General features: G+C 45.4%; 2 protein-coding genes across 4 annotated transcripts; one reads left to right on the top strand and one right to left on the bottom strand.

Annotated features, from left to right (window-relative positions):
• Positions 1-1,731: 1,731 nt before the first annotated feature.
• POLR1H (RNA polymerase I subunit H) lies at positions 1,732-5,656 on the bottom strand. Of its 3 annotated transcripts, none has more exons than XM_083725443.1 (5): positions 5,565-5,656; positions 4,646-4,798; positions 3,751-3,851; positions 3,081-3,190; positions 1,732-1,960 (listed from the first exon to the last, which is right to left on the bottom strand). In XM_083725443.1, the coding sequence occupies exons 1-5, from the start codon at positions 5,617-5,619 to the stop codon at positions 1,936-1,938; spliced, it is 444 nt and encodes a 147-aa protein (XP_083581569.1). In that variant the 5' UTR covers positions 5,620-5,656; the 3' UTR covers positions 1,732-1,935. The 3 variants fall into 3 exon arrangements, with proteins under 3 accessions (XP_083581569.1, XP_083581570.1, XP_083581571.1); XM_083725444.1 differs by having other exon boundaries at positions 5,440-5,626; XM_083725445.1 differs by having other exon boundaries at positions 5,479-5,603.
• A 10,798-nt stretch (positions 5,657-16,454) lies between these two features.
• On the top strand, positions 16,455-21,516 carry LOC310839494 (olfactory receptor 2G3-like; the record flags this gene model as incomplete). The annotated part of the gene is made up of 2 exons (XM_083728133.1): positions 16,455-16,475; positions 20,551-21,516. Exon 2 carries the CDS (start codon positions 20,551-20,553, stop codon positions 21,514-21,516), a length of 966 nt encoding a protein of 321 aa, XP_083584259.1. The 5' UTR covers positions 16,455-16,475.
• Between the last annotated feature and the right edge of the window lie 729 nt (positions 21,517-22,245).

Below are 22,245 nucleotides of genomic sequence, written 5' to 3'. Positions count from 1 at the left end.
AGTAGTGTCCATGCACATGAAAGCTTATAGCCAGAACAAACTTAAGTTGGTTTCTAAGGTGCTACTGGACAGTTTAATTTTTTAGGTGACTGCTTTCAGTTTTGCCTCAAAGGTCAGGTGCTTTTTACTCATTTATTAGTTTATAATATATGTGTTACATTTATGGCTCAGGCTTAAGACTGGTATAATTTACTTTTCAGTAGTGAAGCTGGGCACAATCATTCTCATTTTAACAACAGCTGTGAGACAATAAGCAACTCTGGGCAAATTGCTGACTTGGTATTCAAATAGATATCCCACCTCTCTCATCCATCCTGTTAGTAACTCCTACCTTAATTTCTACAACAATTTAGATATTTCAAATAAACCTTTCAATAGGGATGTTAAGTGGCTTGCCTCAGCCAACTCCCGCCCATTGCTCTCCAAGGCACACAAGAGCCAAAGAACCTTGTCATTATCAAAGTAGAAAACATCAAACTGCCATATTCTGCAAACTATATATTACAAATAGGTTTTATCTTAAACAATAGCAAACACAGTAAATAAAGAGTTCACACGTCAGTGGTTCAGTGCTCATTTCTTCTCTTCCCAAATTAGATTTTATCTTGAACAATTGCAAACGCAGTAATAATTAGTGCACTTGTGATAGAGCAGTGGTTCAGTACTCAGATATCGTTTCAGTAATCCAGTGTTTCATGGCTAAAGAGCTTAGATATCAAGCTTTGTAGTAAATAATATACAAGAGAAGACAGTATGTAAACGACTTAAAGCAGGGGTATATCTGTCCCCATCTGCATGTTTCCATCGGGAAGAGCGTAGAAAGAGGACAATGTCCTTCAGTTTGTTAAACCTCCTGCTATTGTATCACGCCATTTGTTAAATTACTGCTATTGTATCATGTAAGACGAAGGTGTTCACTTTTGGTATGGGGCTAAATATATAGGTAGTATTCAACTAATTTTTAATCAGAGTAGATTCAGTGGACAGTTGACAGTACAACAGACTCCCTAGGGAGCTGGTGGGCTCTCCTTCCTTGGGAGATTTTAAAGCAAAGGTTGGATGGCCATCTGTCATGTATGATCTAGTTGAGATTCCTGCATTGCAGGGGGTTAGACTAGATGACGCTCAGGTTCCCTTCCAACTCTTCGATTCTCTGATTCCATGACTCACTGAAACTGATTAACAAGGCTAGACCAGATCCATTAATTTCAATAGCTCTACTTTTAGTAGAACTTCAGACTAACCAAATATATCAAATTGGATCCAGATTACGTTCTCCCACTAAACTCAGCGGGAGCCATTTTGACCAGAGCCTACCTCTAGCTGTGTAGCCTGATACTTCCATCTTCAGAACCCTGCCTTGACTTCTGTTTCCTTGGTCGCAATGAAGTGTGACAAAGGCTGGGTATCTGCTGAAAAAACAACAGATGCAGCCCATTGCTTCTGCACTTTCAGTAACAATCTGCTGATGGGAATCATAATAACCAAGAATAAAACTTTCAATGAGGGAAAGCCGCTCTTCACCACTTTGATTTTGAGGCGTAATAATAATAATAATAATAATAATAATAATAATAATAATTCTTATACCCCACCTATCTGGTTGGTTTCCAACAAAATATCAAGAGTGTTATGAAAAGGTAGTTAAAGTACAGAAGGCAGGAAATAATCCACGTGAGGACCCAGCCCCCTCTCCCTCATTGACCACCAAACCAACAAGATGATGCATACGCAAAGAAAACCATAAAGTGCTTTATTCTGCGTAGAGTTACAAGGGGAGCTACAGACACTATGCACGAAATCCTCCATCTCAAGTAACAGAATGTTTCCATGGAACCCAAAAAGGACTCCACGGCCATAGTAACTAGACAAAAATGACCCTCGGAAGTGAAGTTCCTCAGACACAGTGTCCCCCACACATTTGGGTAAAGCCGATCAAGAATCTTCCTTTTCCTGGAACCTGGAAGTGAAAAACAAATACATATGTATTTGTAAGGCCATTCCCCAATGGAACTTGCCAACGGAAGCAACTCGCAGAGAATGGTGACTGGATGACAAAGAGAACGGGGTTTTGTAGCACTGCACTCCAAAACTCTTGAGCAACCTCTCCCAGTAGTGTCCATGTAGATACCGTACTGAGAAAAGTCAGGGATGAGATGGATTCTCACAGGCCCTCAAAAGGCAACAGCCATGGAGTTTTGCAGATCTTCCCTCAATACCATCTTATGAGAACTACTCTCCTAGAAACATGAGAACCATCATAAAGTGGTATCTCCAGCATTCATCCTAGGGAAGGACAGTGGCATGGCGATACGAGTGACTGTTCTGCATGCATCAGGTCTTAGGTTCAACCCACTGCACCTCTATGTAGTGTTGGGAAAGACTCTGGGGAGCTGATGCCAGTCACTGCAGACCAGCTGGGGCTGAATGGAAAGTGATACCTGCTGAATCAGAAGGGCCATAGTTCAGAGAGAAGGTCCAGGTTCAATCCCTGACTTCTCCAGGTAGGGCTGCAAATACCCTGTCTGAAACACTGGATAGCTGCCACCAGTCAATGTAGACCATGTGTGGGTAACCTTTGGTGCTCCATACATTGCTGAACTACAACTCTCATCAGCCCTAGCAAGCATGGTCAATGGCCATGGATATTGGGGGGGGGGGGGAGATTCCTTACACCTGGTGTAGGCAACACTGAACTAAATGAACCAATGTTCTGACACAGGAAAAGGCAACTTCCTCGCCTTTGGAGGCAGCTCAGAAGAGTTGAAACCTACTGCAAAAGCTCAGAAGAGTTGAAACCTACTGCAAAGCCCAGCAGAACCAACAGGGATGCATCTATCTAGGTCCCAATGGAGACTATTCACCAAGGCAACCCAAGTTCTTTGTCTCAAAACCAGGCTGGATGATGCAATCATAATAAAAGTTTGTAGCACATGTTTCTTGGCAAATCAGTTGGGGTAGATTAGCTCATGGTGCTAATAATCCAATAGGGGACAAACAAACATATTTTGCAAAGCATGGACAAAGCGAACAGGGTGTCCAAGAGAGGCATGAACAAGCTGTTAGTAGCCTATCCTTACTTGCATCGAACACAAGTGTAGAAGACCGTCTGCCCTTCATCCGCAGACCTCATCTGCCGCGTATGGTATGCCATGCCCTCGTTCCCGCACTGGGGACACTTCCTGTCAATCTGAGAGGAGAAACATAGGATAGAGTCAGACCGGGAAGTGGGTTTCCCCATTTGGAATTTCATTCAGAGAACCCGCTTGGGGAAAAGAATATAAAGACATCTAAAATTCCAAGCTCAGCACCCAAATTGCAAATCTGGGAATTACAATTGTGCCCCCAACATTTTCTTCCTGATGTGGGAACCATGTCAGCCAGATTTCATGGGCAGGATTCAAGGTATGTTGCTGTTGTTTAAGTTTTTAAGTTCCACAGTGAAAATCCAAAACTCAAAGAGAAAATTGTGCACACACTCCGCAATTCATATTTTAAAAGTGTGCATCTAAAAGTTTAATGTTGGCAGGGTCAAATTATAAATTCTGTACTCTTTTATATAGCCCACTGTAAACAAGTGTACCTGCAGGCATGGAACAGCAACACTGTCCTGACAACAACTTGCATACCACCCCACCACTTTTGAGCTACCTCGTTTGAGTTAAAGGAACAAAGATATTGGCAGGCCTTTGCTACAGACAACTGAATCATTCCAGTATAACACCTACTTTCATTTTCCCATCCACTTACCAATGGTCCCTTGACTGCGCTTCCTTCATCCTCCGTCTTCAAAGAGGTGGACTCTGCACTGTTGAATGTGACGGATGTATGCACAATTCGCATCTCAAAAACTGTGTAGAGAAGAAACGTATGAGGAACAGAGAACAGAATTCAAAAATGCAAGCTTAAAACCCCCTCCTAATACTCTTTACAACAGCCTTCCATTTAATATCTCACCTGGCAGCCACAGGTGTCAAGGAAATCGAAACAGGCACGTGTAGGGACTTCCATACAGGCAGCAGCTCCTGTGTTAGCCTGCTGCATTCTTATGCTGGCTGCTTAAGGAGTGGGTTCATCTTCTCAAGACAACAGGCTGATGAAGGAGGGGTGCAGCAATTCATACACATTTGGTTTCCATGCTAGACTGCTAGTGGTGAAGGGAGAAGGCAATCCTTCATCCACAGTCAGCACAGAAATGCAGCCTATCAGCCTCTTAGCAGAGAAGTAAAAATAACAACCCTAAAATAGCAAGATAGCAACTGTTGTGGGTTTATTTACAAGGCCATTCTACACTTTCACCAATCAGAGAGCACAGAAAGCGACCCCATTCTTTTTGGGTCCAGGCAAAATCTGTTGCAGGCCCCTCAAAATACCCAAAATTTTGTGGAAGAAAAACTGGTGACCCCTCCCCCAAAGCTTTTCAAGAGGGGTGCATAATTGCTATTCCTCTTTTAATGAGAGATTCCTAAAAGTGTTATAGGTATTTACATAGCGGTTCCACGTCTGAAGTTGGGTGAGTGCAGAGATGCAGCCCACAATTATACATATGCCCACCTCTTGGATGTCCACACCAGCCTTCGGGAATTTCTAACATGTCTGCCTGGGGCCTCCCCAGAATGTGTCAGGAAGAGACCAAAGCCCTTACCTCGCACATCAATGGAGTAAGAGCAACAGGGGCATGTCACCTTGTCCTGGATCCCCGGCAAAGGCAGGACAGTACCGCACTCGGGACAGAAATCAAGTTCAGATTCAAAGCAGGAGCTGCCTTGTATCATAATGACCAAAGTAAGTGGAAACTCTGAGGGCAGAAAAACACACACGTGGTCATGAAAACATCAGCTAGTCCAAGTGAAAACACATGTCAATGCTTTAGGAAAGGAAGGCTTTGGGAGCCGCTTGTGGTACCTCGTATCTCTTGGGTGACTGCCCAGCTAAATATAGTCCCATCCATCCATTAACTCCTCCATTTATCTGGACAATCGTTCACTGTATAACATACATTGGTACCTCGGGTTAAGTACTTAATTGGTTCCGGAGGTCCGTTCTCAACCTGAAACTGTTCTTAACCTGAAGACCATTTTAGCCAATGGGGCCTCCTGCTGCCGCCAGAGAACGATTTCTGTTCTCATCCTGTAGCAAAGTTCTTAACCTGAAGCACTATTTCTGGGTTAGCAGAGTCTGTAACCTGAAGAGTATGTAACCTGAAGCATATGTAACCCGAGGTACCACTGTACATCATGCAAACTGAAAATGGATTCCTCCAAGAAGCCATTGTAGCAAACTTATAAGGATTTAGAGCTAGGATAAATCCATCTTGGGTAATCTTGCGGTTATATAAATAAATAAGAGGAGAAAGTCCTCAAACCCCCAAAATGACCAGTTTCCTTTCTGACTTCTTTTATATCACCCTATATATAAATAAATAGGGTGAGAACTTACTCCCCGCTAAAGCCGCTTAGGCTACAGCAGCAGATCTACAGGAACAGAACCGGACCTCTGCAAATCAAATCAGGCAGACGCCAGGCTGCCCGATTCTCCCCAGGTTCCCTCCTGCGTCCTCTTACTGGGTTTGATGCAGCGGCTGGTTCCACGGGCAGCTGATTCCGCACGCGCTTGCATGGAACACCCACTTCATTTCCTGGAGAGACAAGCTCGGCAGCCTAGAGCGCCCGTGCGTCTACAGCGGTGAAGAAGAAAGATCCAGGGGGAAACTGCTAGAGCGTCTTCATCCACGGAGGTCTTCGAATTTGACAGCAGGAATCGCGCACATTGGAATTAAAGGCTCTTCGACAAGCGCACTTTGGTTCCCAGTAAATGCACATAGGATCAGACTAGATGGGATTTTCCGAACTGGGGTTTATTTGTTTGCTTGTGTGTTTATTAGATTTCAGTGCCGCCCTTCATCCGAGGATCACAATAAAAAAACCCCACAAATATGCATGACAAAAACAATAAAAACGCTTATTTATTTGTTTGTCGCTTTGTTTCGTATAGCTTTCAACACACCCGCCAAAAATGTCTCGCAGAGCAGCTGTCAGATAAGTAAGAAAAGTTAAAAAACAAGATCGTCCCTGCCAAACTCAGTCTTGAAAAACGTGACACAGAAAGAAAATGGATGGGGTTGGAAAATCAAATATGCAATGACCGTGTCCCAGATTTTAGTGGCGGGCCGGCTTACTCTCAGCTAGCTATTTATCTTACCTATACTGAGAATAAATAGTCAACAGGAAAATACAGTTTTCCAAAGCTACCATATTCACCGCCATTGCAAACATGGTGTGAAAAGTGATTGTGATTAATGTAAGAGCTCCTCACTGGATTGGTGGCAAGGAGTGAAACTCTGCTTCAATATAAGACCATTTTTGGGGGAACATTTTTGAACATTTTATTTTTAAAATTAAATTTCTATTTTTTTAAAAAATAAATATATTAACAATTTCAACATAACAATATATCAAGACATATCATATTCATTATTCCGCCCCCCTTTTCCCCACTCCCCACCAAACCCTCCGTCCCCGCCAAGACTTCCCTCAGCGCCTCTCTCTGATTTCTCAACACATATTATAAAATTATATCAGTCCTTATATTATCTATCTACCTTGTTATCAATCAATAAATTTGTGTATGTTTATACAAAACCTGCCAAGGAGTCTAATTCATTTTGTTGTCTTTTTAAATACTTGGTTAAAAGTTCCCTTTCTTCTTTAAAGCCACAGTTGTCCATATCTTGCAGTTTGTATGTCAGTTTAGCCAATTCTGCATAGTTCATCAATTTCTCTTGCCACTGTTCCTTTGTCGGGGTTTCCTCATTCTTCCATCCTTGTGCTATCAAGACTCTTGTAGCATACATGAATAAATTCTTTATTTTCCTTGGCAGGTCTTGTCCTACAATCCCTAACAAAAATGCTTCTGGTTTTTGTGGGTTTTTTTACAAATGTCATTTTAAACATTTTCTTCAATTCATTGTATATAATTTCCCAATTTTTAAAAATTTCTCTACATTCCCACCACATATGATAAAAGGTCCCTTCCTTTTCTTTATATTTCCAACATATGTTTGACCTGGTTTTGTACATTTTTGCTATCTGTACTGGTGTTATGTACCACTTATACATCATTTTCATATAGTTTTCTTTCAAAAGAGAACAGTCTGTAAATTTTAATCTATTTTCCACAGTTTTTCCCAATCTTCAAATTGTATATTATATCCTATATCTTGTGCCTATTTGAACATGACCGATTTCACTTCCTCATCTTTTGTTTCCCATTCTAACAGAATACTATATGCACCCTTCAGCAACTTCACTTTCCCTTCTATGACTTCCTTTTGAAATCTAGAAGTGGTGTAACTAAATCCTTTCTTCTTCTTTCTTCTTGTCTTCTTTGTACATCTCATGTAATTGCCTGTAATGTAACCAACTCTGAAAATGATGCTCGTTTCCTCATACTCTTTTAGTTTCCATTTTCCTTCTTGATCTTTTAATAAATCACTGTATGTAAGCCACTTTCCTTTTTTGCCAAGTGGCTTGAGCAGCAAAGCTTCAATTGGTGAGAGCCACCAAGGTGACTTTTGTTCTATTAAGTCTTTATATATCTCCCAGACCCTCATTAATGATTTCCTAATTATATGATTGTAGAATCCTTCATGTACTTTTCCTTTCCCATACTATAAGTATGCATGCCATCTGTAATGGCTTTAAGGGTTGCTTGTGCGTAAGTTACCGCCTCTCCGGGCTAGTTTGCCTGGTTAAGCCATTTCTCTCTGGACAGCCCTCCACTCTGTGGCTGTTCAGTCGCTGGCAGAATCCGTCAGTGGGCGTTTCTTGAACCTCTTCCAGCAAAGAAGCTCTTTGATGCCAAGTCGCCGCCTACTTTCCTGGAGCCTCCTCTCCGCTTCCCCCATCGGCCCCCCTCTATCCCTGGTGTAGCGCTGATTATCTTCCCCAGCCGGGGACCTGCCTCTCTCCCTGCTTGGCCCCTCTCCAGCATCGCTGTTGAGCCTCGCCTCCTCTGCTAGCTGCGATGGCAGTTCCCTGACATCCATCTCCCCCCCAGAACCCCCTCCACCCCCGGCCCGACCTTTGGATCCAACTTTGTCCCTGTCCTCGGCCGACGATGCAGGGAATCCCCGGAAGGAGCTGTCGCCATCCTCAGAGGATTCAAACCCCGCTTCCCACCCGCTTCCCACCCTGCGGGGTGGGCCTCCCAGTCTGAATCCTCCCCCCCGACGCTTCTCCTCCCTCTTCTTCGGAGGCAGGAAAACCCTCAAACTCCTCGTCGTCAGTGGTGCCGAAGTGCTCCTCCCAGAACCTCGCTGGTGGTTGTGGTTTGTGTGGGAACTGACTGTGGAACTCTTCCACTAGATACCCATCATTGATTGCTTCCACGGGAACCCACGTGTCTTCTGACCCGGGTTCTCCCTCCCACGCTACCAAGTACTCTACCTTGCGCCCTCGCCACCTGGAATCGAGTATTTCCGTGGCTTGGTTGTAGTGTTCCCTCTCCTCTACTTGCGGGTGTGTGGTGACTTCTCCCTCCCGTCCCGGGAATTCCCGTCCCTCCCTGTACGGAGAGAGTAGGGACCTATGGAACACCGGGTGTAACTTCATGCTGTCAGGCAGCTTGAGCCTGAATGCCACGGGGTTCACCTGCTGAATCGCCTCAAAAGGTCCCAGCCGCCTCGGCTGCAACTTCTTGCACCCTCCCTTAAAGGGTAACCCTCGGGTTGACAACCACACCCGGTCTCCCACCCGTATGGTCTCCCCTTCCCGACGGTGCTTGTCTGCCTGCCTCTTGTAGATTTCCTTGGCCCTCTCCAAATTCATCTGGAGTTGCTGGTGCAAGGCCTCCATTTCTTCCACAAACTGCTCTGCCGCAGGTACGCTCCACCCTTCCTCCCCCCTCCCCGGGAAGGCCCTGGGGTGACACCCATAATTGGCCATGAACAGGCTCATTCCCGTGGACACGTGTTCAGCATTATTGTACACAAATTCAGCCAGCGCTAGTTTCTCTACCCAATTGTTCTGTCTCTCGCTTATGTAGCAGCGTAGGTATTGCTGGAGTATACTGTTCGCTCGTTCCGCTTGCCCATTGGTTTCCGGGTGTCTTGCTGTCAAGAAGCCCACCTCGACCTACAGCAAGCTCATGAGCTTCCTCCAGAACCTTGAAGTAAATTGTTTCCCGCGATCTGAGATGACCCTCGAGGGAGCCCCATGCAACCTGAAGATGTGATCCACAAACAATCTGGCCGGTTAATCTGCTGTCACGGCATGTGAGCAAGCTATGAAATGGCACATTTTTGTCAGTAGATCAACTACTACCATGACTGCCGTCTTCCCCCTTGATTTGGGCAAATCTGTCATAAAATCTATGGACACCACCTCCCAGGGTCTTCCCGGCGTGGGTAAGGGTTCCAGTAACCCTGCAGGGGCCGCCCTCTCCCCCTTTGCCCTCTGGCAGCGGTCGCACCCCCGTACGTACTCCCATACATCTTCCCTTACCCTTGGCCACCAGAACTGCCTGGTGACAAGCAGCATGGTCTTGTGCTGACCAAAGTGCCCCGCTGTTGGATTGTCGTGGAGTTGTTTGAGTACCCTTCCCCTCAAGGTCTCCCCCGGTACGTACAGTGCTCCCTTATAGTACAGTACCCCTTCCTTTTCCTCAAACTCTCCATGGTTTTCCCTTCCTTCCCGTAGTTCCCTGATTTTAGTTTGGGCGAACTCGTCGTCCCTAGTGAGACCGGCTAGTTCTCGTTTCCCAACCAGCACTCCCCCACACACCCATCCGTCCTCGGGGAACATGTGTCGGGCTTCCGGCGGTCCCTCTCCTTCCATGTACTCCGGCTTCCGGGAGAGAGCATCGGCTCTAACATTCTCCTCTCCCGGCACATACCAGATCTCGAAGAAAAACTTGGAGAACTCTTGTGCCCATCGAATCTGTCTCTGGTTGAGTACTCACGCAGTTCTCCAGTACTCCAAGTTCTTGTGATCTGTGCAAACCTGGATCTTGTGCTGCGCCCCTATTAACAGATGTCTCCATCGGCGAAACGCTGCATAGATAGCTAGCAGTTCGCGGTCATACACCGTGTAGTTCTGCTCCGACTTGTTCAGCTTCCTCGAGAAAAAGGCGCACGGCCTCCAGTCTTGCTGGGTTCCTGGCTGCAAAAGCATGGCTCCTATGGCCCGGTCTGACGCGTCGGTCTCTAGCCTCATGGGTTTTTCCAGATCCACGTGCAGGAGCTGTTCTTCCGATGCGAACACTTTTTTCAGGCTTTCAAAGTATTGCTGGGCTCCAGACGAACTTCTTTTTGCTACTGAGACAGTCTGTGATGGGTGCTGTTAAATGGGCAAAGTTCTTGATGAACTTCCTGTAGAAGTTGCTGAACCCTAGGAACCTCTGCACGTCCTTCCGGGTCCTGGGGGCCTTCCATTCCAGTACCGCCTGCACCTTGCTGGGGTCCATAGCTAGGCCCTTGTCTGACAACTTGTACCCCAGAAACTCGACCTCCCTTGTGTGAAATTGGCATTTTTCCAGCTTGACCCACAACTGGTGCTTCTGCAGTCTCTTTAGCACTTCCCTGACGTCTTTGACATGTTGCTTCTCATTGTCAGAATAGATTAAGACGTCGTCCAAGAAGGCTACGCAGTTTTTGTACAGCAGGGAACCCAACACGTGGTGCATGAAAGCTTGAAAACTGGCGGAGCCCGACTGTAATCCAAAGGGAATAACTAAGTACTCAAAGGCTCCCAGTGGGGTGAACATGGTGGTTTTCCATTCGTCCCCCTCCCTCATCCTGATCAAATTGTATGCTCCCCTGAGGTCCAGCTTGGTAAAAATTTTCCCCTACCTCACCCGTGTTAAAATATCGTCAATCCTGGGCATTGGGAAGGTCACGGGTTCTGATACCAGGTTCAAGGTCCTAAAATCTACGACTAATCTGGGCTGATTAGTGTCCTTTTTGTCCACAAAGAACACCGGACTGCCCCCCCACCGCCCTTGATTCTCTTATGAAACCTCTTTTCAGGTTCTTGTCAATAAATTCCCGCAACTCCTGCATCTCCCTGTCCGACATGGCATACAGTTTACCCACTGGCAACTGAGCCCCTGGGAGTAGGTTGAATTGGCAGTCAAAGGGCCTATGGGGGGGTAGTCTATCTGCCTCCTTCTCGCTGAAGACCTCCTGCAGGTCAGCATATTGGGGTGGCACCTTCCCCTTTGGCTCCACAGCCATTCCAGCCACCCTGGCCACTGTCATCCTAGGGGTCTCACCCCCCATGCAGTGTTCCAAGCAGTAAGCTGACCCAAAGGTGACTGACCGCTGGTGCCATGCCACTACTGGATCATGCAGTGCCAGCCAGCTCATTCCCAGTATTATTGGGGGTCCTGACAGTGTGGCTACGTGAAAGGCAATGGTCTCTGTGTGCCTGGACACCCTCATTCTCATTGTTGGGGTCTGGTGCGTCACCTCCCCTCCCAGAAGTTCCCTGCTGTCTATGGTTGTCACCTGCAAGGGGAAATCCAGAGGCAGCAGGTGGAGTTGGTGTTCCATAGCAAAACTCTTGCTGAAGAAATTGCAGGAACTGCCTGAATCCAGCAGCCCCTTCACCTTCACTGGGTGCCCATTTGGGAGTTCTAGCACCACTTCTATGGCTATGGCTGCCCTGGGAGGGTCTGGTTGGGGCACTTCTATTGGTTGTTGGCTTGGCTGCTGCCCCCGCTGATTGGCAGCCAAGCTTGGTCGTTTCCCTGGGCCTGCTCCATTTTCCCCTCCCCCTCACAGCCAGCAGCTCCCACCATCCCTTGCAAGGCCTTTCTTAGAGGGCAGACCCTGGCAAAATGTCCTGGCCGTTGGCAGAGGAAACACTTCTTGTGGGTTTTCCAATCCTTTCCCTCCCTCTTGCGCCCTTCAGTGGTGTTTGAAACCTCGCGCGTACGCGCGCCATCTATTTCCATTGGCTCAGCCGGCTGGAAAGGCTGCCTCGGTATTTCAGGAATGCGGTAGTCATGGTAACGTTCCCCGCTCCCTCTGCTCTTCTCCTGAGCCTGGGCTTCCTGTCTTGCTCCAATTGCAAGCACAGCCTTGGTCAGCTGGTCCATCGACTGCGGGCGGGCACGCGGGAAAGCTCATCCTTGACCGTTGGGGACAACCCCTCCTCAAACAACATCTGAATGGGTTCAGCGTCCAGATCCCACCCAAGCCGGTGGATTAACATCACAAAGCACGACCAGTACTCTCTAACAGATTGGTTCCCCTGCTTGCACCCCATCAATTGCCGTCGAACCACAGTTCGCTTGAAAACATTGCATTCATTGCCTGAAAAAATTTCCTGACGTCTTTCAAGGCGGCATTTTGCGTTGCCATTAGGGGCCTGATCGATTCCCGCGCTCCATCCTCCAGATGCCCCACAATGTAGGCCACCCTCTCCCCATCATCCACAAAGTCATCATGCTGCAGTTCCAAAGCGTACTCTATTTCCATTCGGAACGCGTTGTAGTCCTGGGGCTTCCCCCCAAACTTGTGCACTAGCCCCGGTACCTTCCTTGCGATGGGGGTGGGTCTGACCTTGGCATCCTGAGCCCTCCGTTCTTCCAGCCTCACCGTCAGCAGAGCCACATGCTGTTCTAAATCTCGGTTCCTCTCCACCAGATTCTGCACTCCAGCTGCTCGCTCCGCGCCGCCGGCTTCTCCGGTCTGACTCATTATGCTCCCCTGCCTGTCGCTGTGCACAAGCAACTTCAGGGACTGACGGATTGCTGTAATGGCTTTAAGGGTTGCTTGTGTGTAAGTTACCGCCTCTCCGGGCTAGTTTGCCTGGTTAAGCCGTTTCTCTCTGGACAGCCCTCCACTCCGTGGCTGTTCAGTCGCTGGCAGAATCCGTCAGTGGGTGTTTCTTGAACCTCTTCCAGCAAAGAAGCTCTTTGACGCCAAGTCACCGCCTACTTTCCCTGCGCAAAAGTCTTCTGCGCAGGGTGGGTGTAGGCAGCGGAGGACCTGTGCTCTCCTCGCTGGTCTCCTGTGAAGAGTCCTGGAGCCTCCTCTCCGCTTCCCCCATCGGCCCCCCCTCTATCCCTGGTGTAGCACTGATTATCTTCCCCAGCCGGGGACCTGCCTCTCTCCCTGCTTGGCCCCTCTCCAGCATCGCTGTTGAGCCTCGCCTCCTCTGCTAGCTGCGATGGCAGTTCCCTGACACCATCCAAATCTGTTATCATGGCCTTCTAAGTCCAATGCTTCTTACTTTTCCAGTTTTATCCAGTCCCTGATCCATACCAAACATGCAGCCTCATAATACAATTTAAGGTCTGGGAGGGCAAAACTGCCTCTTTCTTTTGTGTCTGTAAGTATTTTATGTTTAATCCTTGGCCTTTTGCGCCCGCACGCCCCCAATAAACTTGGAAATTTCCTTCTACCATCTTTTGAGCCAATCATCTTTCACCATTACTGGGACTGTCTGGAAAAAAAAGAGCATTCTTGGCAAAACAGTCATTTTTACCACTTCAATTTTTCCTAGTAGGGAGAGGTTCATTCTACTCCATATTTCTAAATTTATTTTTATCTCAAGCCACACTTTTTCATAATTATCTTTATAAATGCATATATTTTTTGCAGTTAGCCATATCCCTAGATATTTTACTTTTTTATGGCTTCTATCTCAATACTTTGCTCCAACTCTTTTTTCTCTCCTTCCTTCAGATTTTTTACTAATAACTTTTGTTTCTATTTAATTTAAATCCTGCCACTTCCCCAAATTTTTGAATTTTTTCTACAACTCTGGGGAGAGTTTTTTGGATCTTACACTGTAATCACTAAATCATCAGCATATGCTTTCAATTTAAACTCACTTTTCCCAGTTATTATCCCAGTGATCTCTTTATCTGCTCTTATGTTTCTAGTAAGTACCTCCAGAACCAGAATGAATAACAGCAGTGATAGTGGACATCCTTGTCTAGTTCCTTTTTGTATCTTACAGTCATCCATTATCACCTGATTTACAATTAATTTAGCTTTTTGTTCTGAATATATTGCTTGTATTCCTTTTAAAAATATGGATCCACAATTAATTTCTTCAAGTAATTTTGTCATAAAATTCCAAGAAACATTGTCAAAGGCTTTTTCGGCATCTATAAACATCATTGCTGCTTTCTTTTCATTTTTGACCTCCAGATATTCTATTTCATTCAGGATATTTCTTATATTCTCTTTCATTTGCCTACCTGGAAAAAATCCTGTCTGATCTTGATGTACATACTCATTTAATATTTTTTGCTAGCTAAAATGTTTGCAAATAATTTATAATCATTGTTTAACAATGAGATAGGCCTATAATTTTTAATTTGCAGCAAATCTGAATCTTGTTTTGGGATTACTGTAATATAAGCCTTTTTCCATGTTTCTGGGATTTCACCTGTATTTAAAATCTCATTCATAACATCTTTCAGTGGGTTTACCAATTGTTCACTTAATTTTTTATAATACTTTGCAGTTAAACCATCTGGACCCGGTGCTCCCACTGCGCTCCGGAGGCTTTGCATTGCTTTCGCTGAAGCCAGGAGAGCAAGAGGGGTCGATGAGCGTTGCAGCCCCAGAGTCGTCTGCAACTGGACTTAACAGTCAAGAGTCCCTTTACCTTTAATACCACTTTAAACAGCCATGGCTTACTCAAAGAATGCTGGGTGCTGTAGTTTAAGTCAGGCTGCCATATTTCAACACCCCCCCCTTTTTTTGCCAAATCTTAAAAAAAAAAAGAAAATCGCCAAAATCTACACTACCAACATGGGCTGCCACACATCCAGATTCTCCCAGACATTTCAGTGATTTTCCACCCCGACGCTGTTTACAAGTACTGAATACTGACTGTGTCCAGGAAATTTTGGACGTGTGGCAACCCTAAGTTTATGGTGCTGAAAGTTATTAGAAAACCCCTGTTCTCCTCACAGAGCTACAGTTTCCTACAGAATCAGACAGGATTTTTAAAAATTAGTAATCTACTGTATAGACCACAGGAGCAAATCAGATCCACTTTCCCCTTCCCAAAAGCAGCAGCTCAAAGCACCTTATGAACTATGAAAACAAGCATTACAAATAGCAGAAAACAATAGTATTATTATTATTATTATTAGTAGTAGTAGTAGTAGTAGTATTTTATTTCTACCCCGCCCATCTGGCTGGATTGCCACCAACAGTCGCCAAACCAAAAAGCAGCATCAAGGAAGAAGAACATAAAGGGTCCAAATGAAGAATCAATAAACTAACAGTTAATAACTTTGCCGAACTTGCAACACAAGATTCACAACTTTGGCACAATTATAGCAGTTTGAAGTACTTCTGCAAATGACGAAAGAACTCTGACGAAAGTCGCCTTCCCTGAGGATGTCATGCGAGTGGCAGCTGGCCTTTGGGACTGCATGTCTTAATAGGGAGTCTGCCTCTAATTGTTCAGCTTGAAGTTTGATTCCCTGAGGCTCCGTGATGTGCAGGAAACTTCCTTGCATTGTCCATTAGATTCTGGAGACGCAGCAACAACAGCCCCTTCTTCAGTAAGATCCCCATAAAGCCAGCTCCCTTCCCCTTCAATGCCCTGCAAGAAGTAGGCTGAAGCGGGGGGAGGTCTCTAGGTACATGTAGGTGGGGTGCAATTCTCAGCCAGAATAGCAATGATGCTGGGGTGAAGAAGACAAGTTGTGGGGAGAGGGAAGATCCTGCTTCTCCCTTTTATTTAATCTTTGAGGCTCAACAACTATCCTTCCAACCTTTCTGATAGTCTATATTCGTATCTGTTTCCATTCTCCTGATCTTACTCTCTCCCTTTCCCACCACAAACACACACACAAAGAATGGACGCTACCTCCCATCTAACTTCTAACTGCATTCAACTCCTTTCTCTCACCTCTTTTTTCTGTCACAAGTAAAGACATTGACATTTAATTCATTATAGTCTATAATCCTTGGACTCTTTCCTGCGAACATAGCATTTCCTTTCTTCACATTCCACATCATCTATCTATCTGTCTGCCTGCCTGCCCACCTGCCTCTTTGTACCTCTCCACACCTGTCTGCTTCTCTTTGCTTGACTTTCTTCTTCCATGTTGCCAGCTTCTCCCTCAAGCCAACTTCTGCCACAGCCTGTGATCTCTGGCCATAGCTTCCGAACCATAAAAGCATCTGTTGATGGGAGCGAAGCCCCGAGACAAGCTGACTGCGCTAGTTTCCTACAAGTAGGAGGACAAATACGGATTCATCCCTGGAATAGAAGCAAAAGTTGTATCCTTAGTCCTCACACGAGAAAAGAACTGGAAGAAGGGAAGGCGATTGTTACGAAGACAGAAGTGAGGTTAGGAAGGGGCCGACCCAGTAAAAGAACAATAACTTTGTACTAGAGTACCGATATACGTGAGATGAAAAGGAGAGCTGAGATTAAGTGGCGTTTAGTTTATGTTTTCGATCTATGGGAAGCAGCCTTTTCCTTCATGCAGAGGTGAGTACTGTAATTTGCTTTATTTACTCCTGCCGGAAGTTCCTAGTCCTTGTGGTTTTGCAAAATTTTGTGCCAACAGGCCTTTGCAGCTGCCTCCCCAGAAACACTCTTTAATGCATATTTGTTCTGATTTGCCCTCATGGTGCTCTCTGAGCGGTCACACTCAACCCCACTTTTAATACAGTTTGCGCCTGCAGAAGATTTCGGATAGTCATACTATTTCATTTCCAAGCAGTGCACAAGCTGTAACATGCTGCTGAAACCCTGTAACTTTTTATACCACAGCGTTTCCATATTATTTTTGTCCTGCTGCATCTGTACAGCAATAACACGCTAGCGTTGGGGAAGTGTCGCAGAACTGAGGGCTCGTTGACACTTCCGCTTGTCCGTTGCCTAGATAGAGCAGTTTTCCCCAGGGGAAAGCAGGGGAGCAAGAGGAAGCGTGGACAAGCCCTAAAGCAGGATAAATCCATTACTAATTCACTGTTGGGGGGATGCAGGTGGCGCTGTGGGTTAAACTATAGAGCCTAGGACTTGCCGATCAGAAGGTCGGCGGTTCAAATCCCTGTGATGGGGTGAGCTCCCGTTGCTCAGTCCCTGCTCCTGCCAACCTAGCAGTTCGGAAGCACGTCAAAGTGCAAGTAGATAAATAGGTACTGTTCCGTTGGGAAGGTAAACGGTGTTTCTGTGCGCTGCTCTGGTTCGCCAGAAGTGGCTTAGTCATGCTGGCCACATGACACGGAAGCTGTACGCCGGCTCCCTCGGCCAATAAAGCAAGATGAGCGCCGCAACCCCAGAGTCAGTCACGACTGGACCTAATGGTCAGGGGCCCCTTTAATTCACTGTTACTGTGTCATTAACATGTTGCAGAAGACACATGCAATAACACACCCATCTAGAAGTGTCCTCGGTTGATTTTTCTTTCTGAGCTCCCCCACCCCACAACTTCCTTATACATTCCTTCTTTGAAGTTGCTCTCTTCCTTGACTGTATTGTTTCCATTTGTCTTTTTCTGCACCTCTTTCAGTTCTACAGAACTGTGCGAGAGTCGGAAACCAGAGCAAAACACAGTTTTCAGTATTTATTATTATTGCTGTTTGTTGAATTTTTATACTGCCCTTCATCCAAAGATCCTGGGGCAGTTCACAACATAAGAACACAAAATGAGAATACAAAATACATAATAAGCCAAAAACACCCACACACAAAAACAACACATTAAAAAAGACATAATAAAACCCAAATAAGCCCATAGGAAGTCCATGGGTTGAAAACTTGGCATATTAATCCATGTCATATTAAATCACTTTGAGGTGTTTTATAGGAAGTGATTCACTAGTTAAATCATCACCATGCTCCTTTATTTTCAGTCCCTTTCCCAATAATTACTGGCACTGAATTGTTTTGTCTCTCTCTTTTTATTCCCCCCACTGCCAGCCCTAAAGAGCAGGCCGAAAGGAACCTGAAGGCTCCAGAGCCCAGTGGGAACTCCCGCTACGCTCCAAAGGCTTCGGGTTACCTTCACTGAAGCCTGGAGAGCGAGAGGGGTCAGTGCGCACCGACCCCTCTTGCTCTCCAGGCTTCCAAAGTAGCTACCTGAAGGCTCCAGAGCACAGCGGTAACTCCCGCTGCGCTCTGGAGGCTTTGGGTGAATGCACCTTAGCACACCTTGTTTTAGAGGGGGAGAACAAGATTTTTTTTTTCTGTTCTCCCCCTCCTATGGTCCAGTGCGTCCTATAGAACGAAAAATACGGTATTCAATAAATATTTTCCAATCTTCTTTAAACGTATGTGAGGGGAAAAACAAAACCCCACAGCTTTCTTGCCCCCATAAACTGTCAAATTGGGTTGCAGACAACTACGTTCTACTCAGAGCCACTGAAATTCATCAGTGGGTCTACTTTGAGTAGGACTAGCAATACAGACGGTTGTCTCCCCTTGATCTCTTGGGTTTTTTAACCAGTAACATAATCCATAAGAACAGAGGATCTCAAAGTGTGGTGTGCGGATCATTCAGGTGCTCTGTGGGGTTGCTCGTATTAAATATGAATTTTGCATAAATATAAATGAATATGGTATATGGATATACAAATAGATATTGTATATGGATAATTGTATTTTTATTCCATGGAATGCAATTTGTAACACAACAAAATAGAACGCCAGAAATCTAAACAGTGAAAATGCAATTAAAAATCACACAGCATCTACCACAGCACTTTACAATTGTTACAACAGGAAGAAACATAATTAAGGGTCCACCCATACCTTGGCTTAATGTGGAATGTGAACTACTTGTGCCTCCATCAATTCCTCTACATCCATGCATTGTTCCCCAACTGTTGCTGTCCCACACTTTATCCTCCCTAAATCAATGCAGCTCCCGTACTTGAATTTTCAAAGCATAGGCAATATCCAGTTTTGAGGACGGGAAAGTGTTGAATAGCAGTAGTTGGAGGAGAATGCTCTCAGTGGAGCATGAGACTCAATCTCTGGGTTGTGGGTACATTTATTAAAGATCACAACATAAATATCACTGCATGTGGTCCCTTTCATGTACCCTCCAGCATTTCTCCAGTGAAAATAGAGGTGTTGTATTCAACAACAACAACAACAACAACAGTTTTACTATTTATATCCTGGTCATCTGACTGGGCTGACCAAGCCACTTCTAACATATATAAAAACATAATAAAAAATTAAATATTTAAAAAACTTCCCTATATAGGACTGCCTTCAGATGTCTTCTAAAGGATGACACAATCGCTGCTGAGCACCCTCTCCCACTTTGTGGTTCTCGCTTGGATCCCTAGTATACTCTAGAAGAGAGTGGTCCAACACACGGCCCTCAAGGCCTTTTTTGGCGGCCCTCAGCACCGTATGCTGCCCACCACCTGCAGCCCTCGCCTTCCCAAAGCTGGATAAGTGAGTTGCTGGGCTTTGCAAAGGCGGAGCGAGGGGTCTGACAGGGTCTTAGGGTCCCCCTGCCTCCTTCCCAAAGCCCAATTAGTGCTTTTGCAGCTTTAGGAAGAAGGTGGGAAGGTTCAAGGATGCCGTCAGAGCATCGTGCCTCCTTCCCAAAGCCCAGCCCTCGCTTCTCTGGCTTTGGGAAAGCAGCAGGAGGGACCCCCTCAAATCTTGGCCTCGCTCCCCTGCCCTCCATGACAAGGCAGTGTGCAGCTTGTGGGTTCTGTGTCGAAATTCTTGGTATGAAAAGTTGGACTGCCCTGCTCTAGAATCAAGGGTGAGGAAAGAAGCTGGAAGGTGATTCCAACATGCGTGGAGGAAAACTCTGTTGAATGAAATTGAACACTAGTGAGGGCTCATAGATTCATCGAATTGTAGAGTAGGACCCACAGGACCATCTATTAAAAGCCAATAATTTTAAAAGTTGTGTGTCCTTGTTTCTCAATTTGATCCTTTCATATGGTTTTCTGGTCTTTCATGCATTGTGAGTTGCCATTATTTTTATTGATTATAGTTTAGTAAATCTTTATTATACAGTGGTACCTCGGGTTACAAACACCTTGGGTTACAAACACTTCAGGTTACAGACTCCACTAAGCCAGTAGTACCACCTCGGGTTAAGAACTTTACCTCAGGATGAAAACAGAAATCGCGCACCAGCGGTGCGGCACAAGCGGGAGGCCCCATTAGCTAAAGTGGTACCTCATGTTAAGAATGGTTTTAGGTTAAGAACGGACTTCTGGAACGAATTAAGTTTGTAACCAGAGGTACCACTGTAATTGTTAAATGAAAACTATTTAATTATTATTTGCTGATATTTAAGTTTGCTGTTTACTTATTGAATATTGCTTTATTAGATGTAAATTGTTTATTTTAAAATTACGTTTTTATTATGGCTTCTTTGCATTGGATCAGATCGTTATTAGGTGTGTGATCTTTGCTGTCTATTTTGTGGTTTCTTCAGCTTGTAAACCGCCTTGTGCATAGCAATATAGAAAGGTGGCATGCAAATTATGATTCTTGGAGAAAGCACAATCTCCCAGCCAAATAACTATTGCTTCCATTTGCTGGTTGTCTGTGATTCATTAAGGTCTCCTTGATGTTACAGATGATGTACAGGGAAGCATCATGGGAAGAAGGCAACCAAAGCTACCAAGGAGAATTCATCTTACTGGGAGTGGCTGACCGCCCACGCTTGGAGATGCTGCTCTTTGCCATTATCCTGATCTGCTACGTGATGACCCTGCTGGGAAACACAACCATCATTGTGGTGTCACGACTGGACCCCCATCTCCACACCCCTATGTATTTCTTCCTCTGCAACCTCTCCATCCTTGACCTTTGCTTCACCACTAGTGCGGCCCCACTGATGCTGGTGAACTTTTGGAGGAAAAGCAAGACCATCAGTTATGGTGCCTGTGTGGCCCAGCTCTACATCTTCCTTGCCTTGGGCTCCACAGAATGTGTCCTTTTGGCTTTTATGGCGTATGACCGATATGCTGCAGTCTGCCATCCGCTGCGCTACACTACCATTATGAACCATTCTGTATGTTTCACAATGGCTGCCATCTCCTGGGTTAGTGGCTTCAGCAATTCACTAGTGCAGACCGTGTTGACATTTAGGATTCCACGATGCGGAGAGAACCGAATAGACCATTTTTTCTGTGAGGTGCCTGCCTTTATGAAATTGGCCTGTGGGGACACCTCACTCAATGAGGTTGTCCTCTTTTTTGGCACTGTGGCCATTCTTCTGTTACCAGTGGGCCTGATCACCATCTCTTATGCCTACATTGTGGCAGCTGTGTTACGGATCCGTTCAGCCAAAGGCAGGCAGAAGGCCTTCAACACCTGTGCTTCCCACTTGATCGTGGTGTCACTCTTTTACGGGTCAGCCATTTTCAGTTACCTCCAGCCCCGATCCGGCTACTCCCGTGACCAGGAAAAGATGGTCTCCCTTTTCTATACATTTGTCACCACCATGCTAAATCCACTAATCTACACCCTGAGGAACAAAGAGGTACACAAAGCTCTTGGAAGGGTATTGAAGAGAATCCCAATAGCTCCTACCTTTTAATAATAATAAAATCTCTCATTAATCATCTGTATGATTCCCCTTCCTGTGGGAATATGTCACTTTTCTAGGTCGTATATTAAGGAATGTTTCTTTTGTGAATGTTTTATTGCTGTTATGATTACTGCAGTCTTATGATGCTGTAATATTGTTTTATTGAAATTGTTATAGAAAGGTGGGGTGGAGATGTTGAAAATAAATGAATCTATCTTTCTTTCTGTTCTGGCCCTTGCTTCTTGACAGAGTACTCAAATTCAGGTTTCTGTTTCTACCAAAATATTTTATTCACAGATTACTATGATACATAGGCACCACAGCTGACAGGAGATGGTAGTGCTGCAGCAGGACATTCATCTCATATCTAGCTCATGCCCCCTTTTCTCTCTCTCCCATCACACCAGAACTTGTGGACCTCAAACAAAGCTGACTGTCGAAAGATAAATTATTTCTCCCCAAAGTGCATATATAAATTTTGGCGTTTGCTCCCACAGGAGGCAGTGATTGCCACCAACCTATAAAGCCTTGTCCTCCATGCTTTTCTCCAACCCTCTTTTAAAGCTATCATTGGCTACTAGTCACGATGACTATTTTCTACATCCTCTGTCAATACCAGTTTCTAGAAGTTGCAGGAGGATAGAGTGCTCTTGTACTTGCTAGTTTTCCGCAGGCATCTGTGAGACGACTATATGGGCCTCACCTGATCCAGTAGGCTCTCATGTTCTTGATGTGCTC

The sequence above is a fragment of the Podarcis gaigeae genome (genome assembly GCF_964106915.1).
Source record: "Podarcis gaigeae genome assembly, chromosome: 2".
In the NCBI taxonomy this organism is placed as follows: Eukaryota; Metazoa; Chordata; class Lepidosauria; order Squamata; family Lacertidae; genus Podarcis; species Podarcis gaigeae.
This window is presented reverse-complemented; position numbering and strand designations above follow the sequence as displayed.